The following is a 16,587-nucleotide window of genomic DNA, read 5'->3' as shown; positions in this document are numbered from 1 at the left end:
TAAGAACTTACTAAAATGAGCATTAGTGTAAATTAAGACCATGTGTGTAAAGTGGTTATGGTACTAGCAGGGGTCGGGTTGTGGTGATGTTTTCTCCTGCCAGAATTCACAAAGCAAAGGATCCAAAAATAAAGATGAGTGAATGGCCTCTTTCAGCATTCACTTCTCACCACATGGATTTCACTGATTGTCATCACATGTGCATAGATGTGTAGCAGTAATGGCATATCCTCACACTTTTGTAAGAGTATGTAGACGTAGTAATGCTCTTGCAAAGCTGGGTGATAGTCTACAGGTGTAATATGAGTTTGACACTTTACAAAGTGATGGGGAATGCGGGAGCAGACTATATTTTTAGCCTAATTAATGTGAAACCAACATCTAAGTAATAACAGGGGAAGGATGATGCTCAGGCTGAGGATGAAAGGGTTTTCTCATAGGACTTGAAATAAAGGAGGAAAGAAATGAAACAGAAATGACCAAAGCAGACCAAAAGTTTCAGCAACCCCTGGATCGAACAACAATTACAATACATTTCGCAAACCACATTGAGGCAATAGTATTGGCCGGGGTTATGCGTCATACTGTATGTACACAGTATTAGACTGGGGGATCAAAAATGGAATTGAGCATCAAAAATGACAGTCAGTCGTTTTATCCCCTGTAGTGTGACATAGTGGAAGACAACCAATGTGGGATCTGTGGCGCCACATGACACACCAGCACAAAGATTAGGTTGTCAGAATTGTTCCATTGTTCTCTGACAGTGATCCTTCTTTCTTGACACTGTTTACACCATAAGTGTGTCCTGTCAAATGACCAAGACATGTCAAGAGGTGATCGTCTAGTCTGACTTATGACAAGTGATTTGCTGTGAATGAAAACACCTTGTTTTCGGTTTGAGCTCTGCCAACCTGCATGAATCTCCAACGCAACATCAGCCTTTAAACAAACTTGCACAACAACCAAACACTATGTGACTGAGAGGAGATGCACATGTGTTTCTGTAAATCATGCAGTGTTAACATGTGTGCTCTGTCTTCCAGGTCTACTCACTTATCTCCAGCTGTCTCTGAATGCGTCCCTTGCAGCGCTCCCTGTAGTCCGACTGGGTGGTGTTGTATTCTGACATCACCTCGACAAACTTACGGGACAGTGTGGAGTGCTGGAGAGGAATAACAAAACATTTCACTTAAACCTGCTCAATGCCAGCAGCAGACACCAACTTAATAAGTCATTTAAATGGTAAATGAACAGGAGGCGACCAGGTGCAAACACAGTGTAGCTATGTACCTCTTTTATACTGCATCTTAATTCTATGTAATGTGTTCACACAAAATTGAGTATACTCAAGTTGGTCAGTATGCAGATTAAAAAAACAAGGATTTCATGCGCTGTTGGTGGGTACCCACAATGCTCTGCACAAAGGAAATGGAGGAGCCACTCACAGCTGTAAAAATTAAAATAAAGTATAAAAAATAAGTATTACAAAAGAACATTTAGCTTTTGCTTAACAGTGCCATTCCAAAACAGATTTACTGGTACACATAAACATTTCCTCATTTATTTTATACTAACTGCCCCATTACTATCTATCCATCTATGTATGTAATGCATATTGAACACAATTAGTATGCAGTATGTAATCGGGACACAGCTGTTGACTCTGCCGCCTTCTCTCCAGAGCTGTACCTGTGTCTTGCGTATCCTCAGGTCGGCTGATGACCTGTTCTGGCCTTCTTCTTGCTCAATGGTTTGCTGGATACCTGAAAGGATATACAGAAATACACATTCAATCACAGGGTGAGAGCTCCTTTTGAAAAGTAATACAAAGAAAAACAAAAATAAAGACTACAGCGCTGTTGGCTGCCTCTGGAGGTTCACCACATCACACAAAATAAAAGGGATGTTTTAGTGTTTTAGCAGTAGTAGAGCTAATCTGCCAAATAGATAATGAGAAACAGACTTTGTGTGCAAAGCTGACATTTTGCCTTGAGGGTTGTGTAAGAAGAAAGGTCAGGAGGTCATCAGAGACACAAGGATTCAATCTCAGGAGATCCTGAAAATCCACAATAGTTTTCATAAAAAAACAGCCTTTGTTTTTGAGATAACGGATTAAGATCAAGATGGTAAGCTGGTCAGTTGTTCTCTCTTGTTCTGAACCAAGGTACATACGGAAAGGCAATTATTATATAATAACTAGAGAGGGGCTTGCGTGTTAAAGCTACAGTAGCTCTCTGCTCGACACAAATTAATTAACAATTAATCACAAGTCAAATCAGTCACTCCGATGGACATTTAATAACTAGTGCGGTAGAGGCCTGACTGTTAAGAAATGTATCAAGGTTTTAATTACTGGGATAACTCTGCTCTTTTTCTTGAATCTTCAGAGGATTTTAAGAAGAAAAAAGGGCTTTTTGCTTGTAATAAGAACTTTCCTTGCTGCTCCCTCACAGGCACACCTCAAGAAGTCATTGTAGAGGAGCCGCTGCCAACCATAATAACATAAATTAAAGAGACTGTCAATGTGGGGCCATGTGAGGTACTCTATCAATTACGGAATTATACAGAGATGTAAGAGCCTGCTCCTTTACATTTTCCCATGTTTCAGTCATTTAAACAGGGATGAGATGGCTGTGCCAGCTCCTGCACATTCAGGGATATTTTATGAGATGTCTACACCTGCAGCTGCTCTTACTGTGCGCACTGTGCACCGCCCTGTTTATGCAAAGAGCTTGAGCCAACAGGGTAAACAAGTGCACTTACAATACAACAGAATATCACAGGTAATAAGGCATCTAATTCACAAATATGTTTAATCGTGATATCATGCTACGGTTCTAGTATCTCTGAACAACTAGATATTCTGCCCTGATTGATTTAGCCATTGGGGATGCTTTCTTGGCACATATTCCTTTAGTCCCTTAGCACCAACTTGTTTGAATGTCACAGACAAACCCAGGAGCATCCATACATGGCATCAGCTTCAACCTTTTCCTGCATAATAATAGGCCTTTTCACAAAGCATACATTGTATTAAAAAAAAACTTAACAAAAGGAGAAATTTCAATAGCTGCTAAAGATCCATTAAAATAGATATTATCTAAATACATCAAGATCACCATCTGAATAATCTGTCTTCTGTTTTTGTAGAAATTCACAGACTGAACATGCTAGACTGACTGAGAATTGCAAAGCAAAAGAGAATAAATGATGACAGTCCTTGTTGAGGAACGATCCCAGGGTGCAGTTTTACAAAGATGATGTCACTTACTGACCAACCAACCAAACACACACAAACAAACAAACACACAGCAGGCACACACACAGTTACACAAAGGTATCCTGTGGCAACAGCTGATGTGAACTGGAGTGACACAGTTATTGGCTTATGATGCAGAGCCTGTTCTGCCTAATAGCACTTTTGTCAAGTGTGTGTATCAGTGTGTACAGTGCACCCGACAGTGTGTGTGTGTGTGTGTGTGTGTGTGTGTGTGTGTGTGTGTGTGTGTGGAATTGGGGTGCAGGCTGTAGGATGAGGGATAGGGGCTATTATCTTCGAGCTCTCTGCACTAAAGTTGTGCTCTACTTTCCTGAAAGATACTGTATACAGATCTTTAATGTCTCACCCCTATTCTTTGTCACCTGATTCTTGTAGGGAGGCACTGGAGAGTGTTTTATATAGTAGATAATTAGTTATGTGGTGGGCACAGAAGTTTTCATGCCACAGAATTTCAGGAGCGCCACAAGAATAGAAAAAAATCTTCATATTGCCAGAAAAGGGGGAAAAAAGGAAGACGAGAAAGCTGCAAGCAAAAGGAAAAGTTGAATATAAGAAAGTACAGAAGATAATGATGTGTTGCAAAATGTACAAGCAATGCAGAAAAGGTGGGAGGGTGGCAGACAAATCAGAGAATAAGAAGATTATAGCCCTCTCACACACATGCATACATACATATGAACACCCAGGGATAAATAATAAGCAAGAACTCTCCTTGTACATGTCGGGATGAGATCCAGGACCAGCTACACGTGGATTAGGCCTGCACACAGTATGTGACTGTAACATTAGTCAGTTTATGTGCATAAAGTGTGAATAAAACTCATGTGTGCTTGTGTATATGAATCACAGCCACTACCTCTGTGGAGAGTGACACTAATCACTCTGCCCACTGCAGTGCCAAATCTACATGTGTAAACTGACTTGTCTGTGAGCTGCCAAGTGCTATACAGTTCACTGTCTCTTTATGTCTCACTTGGTACTCTCTTTCCTCTCCTGAGAGAGCACCCGAGCTGTCACACCACATAAAAGATAAACAGCTGCACACCCTGATTATGGGTATGGTCATAATACTGTAATACAGATTTCAGGGTTGCAAATAATTATTCTTTTTTATTATTGATGAATCCTTTGGTCGGTGAAAAATGCTTGTCACAATTTCCTAGATCCCAATTTAACATTGAACATCTTCAAATTGGTGTTTTTTGTCAGCCTAAAATCCCCAAATATTTCGTTTATAAAATCCCTCATACTGGAGCTGAAAGAGCACCAAATGATAATTGTATAAACTGTCATAATATAATTATTATGTAAAATTACCATTGACATTTGTTTGTTGCAACTTCAAACACAACGATTAGCTTATTTTTCTTAATTCATATCTTAAGAAAAGATTAAATACTTTTTTGGCAATTTGTCAATATTTGAAATTTTGTGTATGTAATTATTCAAACACAAAACAGCAAAGGGTTTGATTGATGACTGATACAGAAAATAATCATTAGTTACAGCTCTGGCAGGGGGAAAGAATTGTACTCACTCTTTAATTTGGAGCGTATTTTGTTGGCCAACTTCTTGATATCTGCCATAAGATCCTCCAGCTCTGCCTTAGTTTCTGAGGAGAGAAAACAGGAAAAGAGAAGAGATTAGTGGACACACACTTGTATATACTTACTAACTCACCCACTTGCATGAACCTGTGTGCTAGCCAGTTTCAGAGAGACAGAATCAATACTGACACACAAGAAATGACAAGTGTCACTCCCAACAGGGACAAACAATTCATCACCACAGCAGCACATTTTGCCCTTCTCCATGCTTTCTCCGTATAAAGTACCAGCATCCTTCACTTCTCTCTACAGTCCACTATCCTCTTTCTAACACACCCTATACACTGTACAGTACATAGAGACATGAAGATGAAACTCATGTGGGTACATGGATACATGTGGGTGTTGACAAGTAAGAATTTGCTATTTTGGTGACCAGAAGAACAAGTAAAATCACAAAAGACTGCAGCACAATCTGGGCTGCAACAGGAAGAATATATTGTTACCAGCAGAAATATGTTATCAGGAGGCAGATTTCAACTATTACTGATCATCAAACTCTTGTCATAATGACGTACTGACAGCTTTCTAAATGGATAAACTGTTCTTGTTCAAGGGGTCACAAATGCAAAACAGAGTCTCAAAGCACAACTAGACTGTTTGATGAAAATAAAGCAAATAAATAATGAAGGTCTTCCGTTGAGGTCAGGACACACCCTGACTCAAAAGTTTAATATTAAAGCTGCAGGATGTAACCTTTTGTTATATTTGCTGACACTTTAACTGCATCCTGCAAGAATCCACCACGCCTGAACAAAAACAACCAATCAAAACCAAGAAAGATAGTTGATTGTTGAATCTCATTCCCAGGTATTTGACAACCTAAGAATCATCTCAGCAATCAACTATCTGTCTCGGCTCTGATTGGTTGTTTGGGCCGCGGTGGATTCTTGCCAGTGCCATTAGTAGTACTAGGAGGAGTCAAAGGAACCCTGGTGTTTTTAAGACAAAAAGTTAATTTTCCTTAAGTTACCTACTGCAGCTTTAAGGCCAGGGAACTCTTGCAACAAACTACTTCATACAAGAGGTCATACAAACCGGTCTTGAATTCAATACAAAAATCATGCTGTTTTAGCGAGGGGTGAGACAATAACAGTGTTAACATAACACTACAACTGCAACGATTAATCAATAAATCAATCAACAAGGAATTCATTTGAATCTGTTTTTAAGCGCTTTAATTCATTTTAACGCAAACATTTGTTCGTGCTTGGTTCCAACTTGGTTTCTTCTTGGTCATCAACTTGGTCATATATGTTAATAAACTGAGTGTCTTTTGGGTTTTGGACTGTTACAAGCTATTCAAACAGATTAAACAGATTACCTTGGGGTGTGGGAACGTTTGAGGGGAATTTTCAACTATTTCCAGAGAGACAATAATAAATAATAAAATAATCAGCAGATTCATTTTATGATGAAAATGAAAATGATCAGTACTTTGAACTTAAGCATGTTTGTAGGATTGTCCATTTAGGAAAGATAAAAACCAACAGGGTTTCAGATGCTGTTCAACAATCTGACAAGGACCTAGTTTGAAGCATACTGACTCCTTTATTTAGCCTGAGCCCGGTGTTGCATGATTTATTTAGATTGAGTTTCTCTGCTGTGCTAAAATAAACCTTTTTGAGGATTACCAGTGTAGCCAAAATATGTGAAAGACAAATGTCTATAGTGCTTAAACTTAAAAAGTGTTGCCCTGTCTATGTAGTTTTCACTACAGAGAGAAGTGGAAAAAAATCAGTCTGGAGAGAGAGAAGAACAACTCACACACACACACACACACACACACACACACACACACACACACACACACACACACACACACACACACACACACACACACATTCTCTTACACCCTGAAGCATTAATTGCCATTTTTAGCACATTGCAAAGCAGTGAGAAAGTAATTTATCATCTTAATGCCATAAGAGAACCAAATCTCCATATGTTAACAAGCCCCAGGAAGCCAGAAGACATTAAAAAATGGTCCTTAAAAGATGCTCAAGTTAAACTATTCAATCACTGGACTGCCTGGAGTACTTCTTTATAATTAGTCTGTTTCTGTATATTACCTGCTTCTTTAAAGCTGCATAAATCACAAAGATGAATAAGAGATGGCGGGGTTGCACTACTGAACTGAAATCCATGGCAAACATCTGCATCCAATTACAGAGAGAGCCTCAATGGATAATTTGATTACACAGTATGAGTTTATTAGCACATATTTTGTGATAAGAAAGAAGCTTAAAATTATGAGATAATAATATCGTCTCCTTCTCTACAGCTGCACAACAAATCGCAATAACATGAATGCTGTAATAAGGCAGTTTGAGATATCAAGCTTTGACAATTACAAGCAGTCGAGACAGCCCACATTGCTAGCATACTGAGCTGAAAACTCATAAACACAAACAGACAATAATGTAGGATAATAATAAGGCGAAATTTGATTCAAACTGTATAATATATGTCATAGGAATCCTAATTAGCAGCTTATACCAGACACTAGCTGGGATAAATCCCCTCACCAGATTGTATGATAATAATGTAAATCTATAACAGTGGACATAGTGAACCTATTACAAACTGATCAGTAAAGTACTACAAGCCTTTAATACGCTTAACAGATTTTAACATTTCCATATTAGCGAACATCACCTGTGGTACATACAGCTCAGCCAGACGGAGCCACGGACAAGACAAAGTGCTCACTGATAACTTCAGACTTGTTCACAGAAGATAATTTTACATCCAGCTGAGAAAGATGAAGGTAAGATGGCTGGAGCACAGGCAAGTGGTCTTTTATCTTTTTTTGATAGCAGAGAGATGACAGGAAATGAGGTGAGAGAAAGGAGGCATAGCCATGCACCAACAAAGGCAGAGAAGAAGCCTGCAAGCTTGCAAACATGCATGTAAACAATGTATGATTTAAAATATGCAGTTTAGTCTGTAGAGACTTGGCCTGTGAACCAGAGGGTTGCTGGTTCAAGTCCAGCACAGACGACAGTATGGAGTGTGGACTGGCAGCTGGAGAAGTGCCAGTTCCTCCTCCTGTGCACTGCCGATGTGCCCTTGAACAAGTCACCCAAACCCTAACTGCTCGCGGAGTGCCCTTACGTGGCAGCCTATCACTCCACCATCTCTCCATGTTTGCATGTCTATAAGCCTGCATGTGCATTATTGTATTTCTGGCCTCTGTGTGTAAAGTAAGAGTGAAAAAGGAATTTATCTTTAATAAAGTATATCTTCTTCTTATTCTTTGCAAATATTTTATGGGGAAGGAAAGGCATTCAACACATTTGTTAAAAGGTACACACAATGCATTTTGGTGACTTTTCCTATTAACAAAAAAAAACCTCCAAAGGGTGCCTTTAAGTGATAAAGTAATGTATAGTGTAATATAATGTAACCATTAAAACATGCAGTAAATATACTGTCTCACATGAAAAAGAAAGACAGCTGATGACAAGCACAAATGTGCAGCCATTACTATAGTAAAACGATACGAGGATGATGGAGGATATACAGACACGCTAATACAATCTGATAACTGCAGAGGAAATGAATAATTAAATCAAGTATTTGAATCATGGGAAATCAAATTCTAAAGAAAGAAGAAATGTTTTTTTCCACTAGCTATTCTAAAACAAACACTCGCAGCATTACCATATCCTGGGTATACATTTGAATAAAGTAGTGTCTCCTGTCAATAATGTTGCTGCCAATGGCAAAATGTATGCAGCATACAGTGAGTTTGTCAGGGTCAGAGACTGATCAGAAGTGGTGGGCTGAGGCCCTGAGGGGAAATGAATAAGCAGTGCTTTGTGGCGTGTGTGTGTGTACGTGTGTACAGAGCGAGATGTTTATAATCTGTTTTATTTTAGTCTGAATAAGAGTTACTTCATTGTATCTAAAAGAAGGTAATTTAAAATTAGGGTTTTTTTTCCTAACACTATTTTGTGTGCATTCACCTTTTTTGTGTCCACAACTTTAGAAACACGTAGAGGTGTATTGTTATGGAAAAGTGTCTCTCTCATTTCTGTGTAACCATAGCAACCTCTGGTAACCTGTTCCATGAGGTCAGCTGCACCGGCATCACAGAGATAATGACAAAAACTGAGCTTAGTTTGAGGCCGTGTGTGAAGTGTGTGTGTCTGTGGTAGGTATGTGTGTTAAGGAGTTAGATTAGATTTCCCCCTCGTGGTTACCAAACAGAGGAGGCCAACCTGCTCGATCAAGTGTCTATTCAGCCTCATTATTGGCTGCCTGAAAAGGAGGAAGAGTGCAGACACTGATGAATACGTAGAGGGAGAAGTGAGAGGGAAGCAAATTAGAGGGCAAAACTGAGGAGTCAATTGAGCTGTGGCTTCACACCCCATCCCTCTCCCAGACACTCTCAAATGAAATCTTCAGGTCATGCTTGTTGCCATCATTAAGACTTTGTGTTGCTATGGCGATGTGTGCAGTCGGTCCTATCGCCAGCTTCAGATTGTTTCAAAGTGGCGGAGGGAAAAAGAGAGAGTGCGAGAGAGAGAGAGAGAGAGAGAGAGAGAGAGAGAGAGAGAGAGAGAGAGAGAGAGAGAGATGCTACGAGGCAGAAAGAAATGGAGGAAATGTGAAAGCCAGAAAAAGGGCAGAAAGAAGATAAAATAAATGGAGGATATTTATTAAAATGTAACAAATGTATCTTTAAGATAATTTACCTTCACTTGCAAGTTAGAAGCACAGACTTGTAGAAGAAAAAAGGACTCCAAAGCGAGGACATTGTAGTTACATGCATTCACTGCATCCATCTGAGCACTGGGATAACTTTGAATGTGACTATAGACACAATTGGAAGTGTATTGGGAACAAAATCAATTTTGGTATGTTTGCCTGGACCAAATTAAACCAGAATGACTGAAACAACACAGATAAACAAAGCAGACCAGATAGGCACAAGCTCATTCAGCACTTCCCAATTTCAGTCAAAGACCATTAGAGGATCGGTACTTAGTTCTACAAACACATGAACATTTCAATCTTTAAATGATGGGTGTTGTGGTGGCGGAGAGAGCTCCTGCAGCAAATGGCGTCATCATGAAGTATCAGCAGAGTAATAGTGACAAGTGTCAGGTTATAATTGCTGTGCTCAACATCTGTAAGAACATGACTGGACGCTAATAGTGAGCTGGTAGCCAAGCAGCTAATGAATGAGACAGTGACTGTAAAGCCTGAACCAAGAAGCTGATGCAAATCAGCTAATACAGTGAGCAGGGGGCCAACTGCATGAACTTAGTTCAAGACTAGTCTTGGTTAGAGTAGTCTAATTAAGCCTGTCTGTTGCATAAATATTAAAACTGACTTAATTTGAGGTGAAAAGGAAAGTTAGCCTCTCACTTCTCTTCCTGGCTAAGCTTGATTTAAAAGTTTTGTTTCTATGGCAACAATCTGTTAAAATGTCAGAAGACACAAAGACACGGGGTTATTGATTGCTGTTGCAACTTTCTTGGGAAACAGTGCATCCTCCGTGCTGAAGATGGAAAATGTTGCAATTATTACACATATAGATAAACCCAGACGTTTCTAAACTAAGCCATCTCCAACTTATTTTTGCTTTCTTGTCAGAAAATCAGTTTTTACGGAGTGTTATGTGCAAGAATATTTAGTCCTTCCCGGAGTCTCGGCTGGCAACTGATCCCATCAAAGCAAAAAAATCTGTAAAATGGCAATTGGACATTTTTACACTTTTTGTATGGATTACACAAACGGGATACAACGTGTTAATTAGTGAGCATTTGAGGTGCTGGTAGTTGGAGTTTGTTACATTTGGACAAAGCCAGACTTGCTGTTTCCCACTGTTTCCAAATTTTGTGCTAAGCTAAGTCAGCTGGCGATAGCAACATATTAAAGGTACAAACATGAGAGTGGTATTGATACTCTCATCTATCTTTTGGCTAAAAAGCGAATAAGCATTTTCATCAGCCATGATTAACCAAAACCAGCTTGTTATCAGTTTGCAGCACTATATTTGACAGCCTTTGTGAATACACCAGATCTGATTTCACTTGCACTATACTGCCAGCCTTCATGTCTACTGATCATGATGGTACCTACATCACTTAGGAGCATATTACTGTGATTTAATAAAAGATGAACATCCTGGAAGTCTGGGCCGATTCTTCCTACCAGCTTTCACAGCAGGAACATTTATCCACTCACATATGAACACCGTCCAGGTTTCTTCTTCACTGTCACAATCAGCTGTCCTTATCTTTCACACCGATAAAACAGGTCCTATTATTATATCGACACAATGTGAGTGTGTCAGTCTGATGTCAGGGCACCATGACACTGACAAGACAAGCCAATTCTGTTTCCTCCACCTTAACTCAGGGTCAATTTCTGCCATTCCAATCTCTAACTTGCAGCCATTTATCTTTTTCTACATCTTGCAGTATCTCTCTGTCTCCCTGTGCTCACTCTGTAAATATATTACCAGCCGTTTGTGTGTTTGCTCCGCTTATTGATCGTCTAGAGTCCAGTTGCCTGATGTTTTGGAGAGACAGAATCTGAGCTTATCCCTCAAACATTACTTATATTTGCCCGACTCAGGTAATGACAAACTGACAGCACAGATAACATTTAACCACAACACTACACGAAAGATACAACACACTCACTCACCCCTGCCTTTCCATTCTGATAGTTGTTGCACAAATCGGCTACAATCTGACAAGTATTAGTATTTAACATACTTCTCTTTATTTGATGATGATCCCTGAATGCTGTATATAGACAAAGTTACACATAAAAGATAAAGTAAGTGGACAGCAACACTTGTTGCCCAGAAAGCGGCAAATACAAGAAAGATAAAGATTTTAGGTAAATAAATAAACATGCAAATAAGCAAACAAGCAGAAAATATAAAAACTGCAGATAAAAACAGTACATAGAATCTTTTTTTGGCCACCACGCAACAGCAGATGTGGGTGTTGTACCTGATTAAGTCTCTGCTAACAACCCCCCTCCTTCTCTCTAACAACTTCTCTTTCTCCAGCGACATCTTCCGAGACAATAAAACAGGATTACTGTGAGTGTTACTGTCACTTTGAAACCTCCCCCTGCCTCCTGACACTTGACATTTCAATCTAGATCAGAGCACTAACGCCGCATCCCTCTTGCTGACCGCTGGTCCAGGAATCAAGAAGACAGAGGGCAGTTAAACTGATTTATCCCTAAATGAATGAGTTATCTTACTAGCTTTGACCTCCATTGTGCACATAAATGTATGTGCGTGTCCTTAGCCTTGACTTTGACCATCTAACATCGTGTTAACCTCATTCTAAGGGATAATTTTATTCCACAGTATAAGGCCGTGGCGTGTGTCTTCAATGGCTATAACACTACAGCTCAGACATTGTGAGATGTAAGAGAAAAGGAGATAAAGGAGGGAAACAAAGAAAAAAGATGGTTGAGAAAGAACAAAGGGAATGTAAAAATCTGGAGGGAACTTACACAACACTTTCAAATTTTGGTTGAGGGTGGAGGAGCTTTGGCAAAAAGCACTCTGAGGGAGGGAGCACGGCAAAAAACTGGCACTAGAAATAGTAACACTCACAGGCTGCAATTAAAACCAGCTTCTCCAGAGCTGTGAGCTGAGGACTATCAGGAGTCAGAGGAAAGATACTCTTTAAAAACAGGAGGCTGAGATGTCAGAGGGAGCAAACACTAAGTGGTTGGAAAAACAGACTGAGAAATGTTGCTAAATAAACTCTCGAGTGTTAAAGAGCAGACTCTCTGCATTTAATTAGAAGTCTAAGTTCATTTTTTAGTAGCATGGTGGTAGTTTAGAAAGATTCAAACTGTGGATTTTGTACATGATTTTGAAATAATTCTGCAGTGTAGGATTACAACTGCACCACCCATGTCATCATTTGTCTCCAGCCAAGTCACAAAAAGATGTGTTCATCTGGAGTAAAAATGTGAAAACTGAGTGATAGACAAAACAAAATGAAGTTAACATTTAAATTCTCTTCCTCGTGTGGGACAAGGCCAGATTGAGTTACTTGGTTTACACTGATTTGTGGACTAATTTTCTCGCAGGCAGCAGTTGGAGTTTGATGTTACAATTGATCCAAAACTCTGCAGCCAGAAGTGTTGAGAGAAAACACAAATCTAAAGTCCCTCTGCTTCTAGTTTCTAGTTTCTAGTTTTGCTTCGATTTTTGCATCCAGACAGCACTATAAGGTATTACTCTGCTGCTTGTCTCAAATGGTTTTACAAACCAGGAGGGCCCATTAAGTGCACTGGGATCGATTTCTCATGATCCCAGAGCTGCTGGGGTTTCCTCCCACAGGCACACAGGTTAGGCTAATTGGAGACTGAATTTGTCCGTAGGTGTGACATTCATGTTGTGTCATATATCATGGACGGATCATCGGCTTCTTCTAATGAATAATACTCTGTACGAACTACATTGTAAGAAGATAAAACCCATATAAAGTCACTTCCCTTTATTGGATACAGAAGCCTTTATGAACAATGGATTTTCTGGTTTTGACTATTTTACTACTCTTCCAGTAAAACATTGTACATTTGGACAACTATGGAGGGTGTGACAGAGCAAAAACTAGTTTTTTTAATCAAGTGTCATAGACTCAGCACACATAGGGCCGTGCAATATGACCAAAATCTAGGTATAGGTAATTTTAAATACATATCACAATAAAGCACTTTCTTTTAATAATAAATAATAATTTGCAAAGAACGGTCTTCTGGAAAGTGTCAGACTTTGCATTCCCAAACCACGTCCATGTGACAGAAGTAGCCCCTCTTTTAAGTACGAGCACCTCGTTTTGTCCTCGCTGGTCGGAGTCCTTCTCTGGTTCGCAATTACTCTGTTCTGTGTCACATTTACTCGCCCGTGTGTTTGTTTGTGTTGCCTTCATGCCTGCATACATGCAGTGCAGAAGAACACAGAGCGCCGTCCAAATGACAAAAAATATTGCCATAACGAGGGTGATTTGCGACACAATAAATAAAGCATTACATGAAGCAATTTAAGTTTCTCTATCGTCACCTGATAAATATTGTCATATTACATATCTTACATATCTAATCCATATGTGTAAAAACACAGATATAAACTCAACAAATTAAACATACAATGGTCTCAAATCAAGTCAAACAACTGTAAATATGCACTGTAAACTACATTCATCTGTCACGTCAAATACATTGGGATATCCAGCAGACATTTTCAACAAAGACTTTACTTGAAGATTGTTATAAAATGAACAGTAGAATATTATCTACAATCACAAAGGTGATACTTTCTGTCGTCCTCTGGGACTGAATGAAGGCATCCAGTTTCCATAGCTGAAGGTGATGCAATGCTACAAAATTATATTCAGCTACACTTTCCTCCAGCGAGGACCATGATGATAGGTATCAAACCAGCAATAGAGAGGAATGACAGTTTGAAAGAGATGAGCCACACCTAGTTATCAAACTACAAACACAGAGAGTTAGAGAGAAAATTCCCCATCTACTGTAAACTGTCCTTATCTGACTGCTCTCTGACACAAACAGCCACCGTGGGAAAGAGGAGAGAACAACAAGTATTGGTCTGGTCCTTAAAAGCAAAATGAGCTCACTGACACTTGCTTCTGTTATTGATTGGTTATGATGCTTTTGTAAATACTTTACATCCTAGTAGATCGCATTTATGAAGTCAGAAAGGTTAGCGATGTCGTTTGATTTGAGATTTTTGCCAATTTACCTTTTCTCTTTATTGGTTATGAGATGTATGTATATATATATATATATATATATGTAATATTTGAGAATGTCACAATTCTGATAAAATGTGTTTTGTATGCTTTTTTGTTTATATAATCCATCATATTTGAAGCTAATGAGAGACTGGGAGGCTGATAAATAAAAGTCCTCGGCCTGGGACTGAAAGGGTTAACATGGGAAACCATCTAAAGAAACAATCTCATTGTCATAAAGACTTATTGTCCAATAAAAACACTGCTCTAATGTAACGCCAAAACGTTATGATTCATTTTATATCAACCTCAAACTCTCCCGGGGAGAGCTGAGTACAAAGACCACTGATGCTCCTGCAGGAGGAGCAATCGTCACCAACTTTTGACCCCTTCGTTATGAAATCTATCGAGCACAGACTCATCAATCAAACAATACTAGAAAACAAAACAATGCAATTATTTAATGTACAATGTTCAATCATGCTTCTAAATATAAAATGCATTTGTGTCTTCACTTCCTGCATTAGAGGAATGTGCTCATGAGGAAACACAGGTTCAATACCCATTACGACCCGATGGCTATTACCTAATACATCATCATTATTGAACCTACTACTGTATACTGCTGCTGAGCACAGCCCACACAAACACACAAATCCTTAACACCAACCAAGCAAAAACAAGCGTGTGCACGCACGCACACACACACACACACACACGCACACACGCAGACTGTATATTACAATTCCCTAGTGGGGATCTGCTGTGCTTCATTTAGGGGGCTGGGTAAACTGTGATATGGAAATGTGTAATGCAGGGACAAAGGTAATATTACAGTATTACAGTGTCACTATGTGTGTATTAATATGGGCTCCGCAAGTGGAGCAGTCAGCATACACAAAAGCTGCCCCAGCAGAGGGGGAGGAAGAGGAGGAGGAGGAGAAGGGGGGGGGGGTTGGGGTCATGAAGCTTGCCAGGTGGGTGGTGGCTGGGGAGATTTGATGTGATTATAAAACTCATAAACCGTGACAGAAACAGAAGGTTTACTGTCTCACAATGTTACGCTGAGTTCTGAAAGACCTTTACTAAAAAAAAACAAAAAAACATGTGTGTGTGATTCCCTGCTACTCCTCCGTTATCCTGTTTATCTGCAGACTGGAGAGAAAATAAATGATGCTGTGATCACCCTCACTCGCAATATCACACACTCAAAGTCACAGCACCTGTTTTGGTAATATTCATGATATCAGTTTTTATGCCAGAGAGAGGAATAGTGAGGGGATTTAGATGAGAAACTACTGTGAGAAAAATACTTTTGCTACAAGAGGAAAAGACTCATTCTCATCAGGATGGAGATGAAGTTTTGATTTGGTCTGAAGTTAGGGCAGGAACAGGCAACTGTGACCACAGGGGAGAAAAAAAACCAATACCAAACAAGTATTATAATGCAAAAAAAACAGACAGAAGACAAAGACAGACAGAGTAGGTGGAAGAAGAAATAAGGCTGTTTTTAATATAAAAATGATAAAAGAACACTCGCACACAATACAACAATGAATCAGTGTAGAACTTAAAGTATGTTGTATGATTGCACATTCAAATGTCATTGTGCAATTACTTGAGATGACACACTTCAGAGAAAGCTGAAATGTCAGAATTACAGACGGTTACCACAGCAGTAACACAAACACAGGAGTATAAACCAACATACTGCAACGTTCTTATGATCTCAACACACACACCAACCCTAGTTTCTATTAATTTTATTTATAGAAATATATATATATACATATATATAGATAATATATTAAAATACTAATTTTCTGGATCATGTTCAATGGCAGTGTTCTCATCCAGTAAGTGTGCCACTCTTATACTGTCCCAAATCAAAAATCTTGTTTGATTGGCTGTCCAAGGCACATGACTTTGGTACCAGAGACGG

The 16,587-nt window shown here is 39.3% G+C and overlaps 1 protein-coding gene across 4 annotated transcripts in view; it reads right to left on the bottom strand.

The window, feature by feature from the left end:
* Positions 1-16,587, bottom strand: part of stx1a (syntaxin 1A (brain)) — a 58,601-nt gene that overhangs the window by 14,407 nt on the left and 27,607 nt on the right. For all 4 annotated transcript variants that reach the window (XM_051399445.1, XM_051399446.1, XM_051399447.1 and 1 more), the window contains exons 4-6: positions 4,821-4,895; positions 1,693-1,766; positions 1,057-1,165 (exon numbers count right to left, since the gene is read on the bottom strand). In XM_051399445.1, the coding sequence (XP_051255405.1) occupies positions 1,057-1,165; positions 1,693-1,766; positions 4,821-4,895 (258 nt within the window). The remainder of the gene's footprint in view (positions 1-1,056; positions 1,166-1,692; positions 1,767-4,820; positions 4,896-16,587) is intronic.

This window comes from Dicentrarchus labrax, unplaced genomic scaffold (genome assembly GCF_905237075.1).
Source record: "Dicentrarchus labrax unplaced genomic scaffold, dlabrax2021, whole genome shotgun sequence".
NCBI lineage: Eukaryota > Metazoa > Chordata > Actinopteri > Moronidae > Dicentrarchus > Dicentrarchus labrax.
Note: the sequence above shows the minus strand (reverse complement) of the source record. Positions and strands in the feature narration are given on the sequence as shown.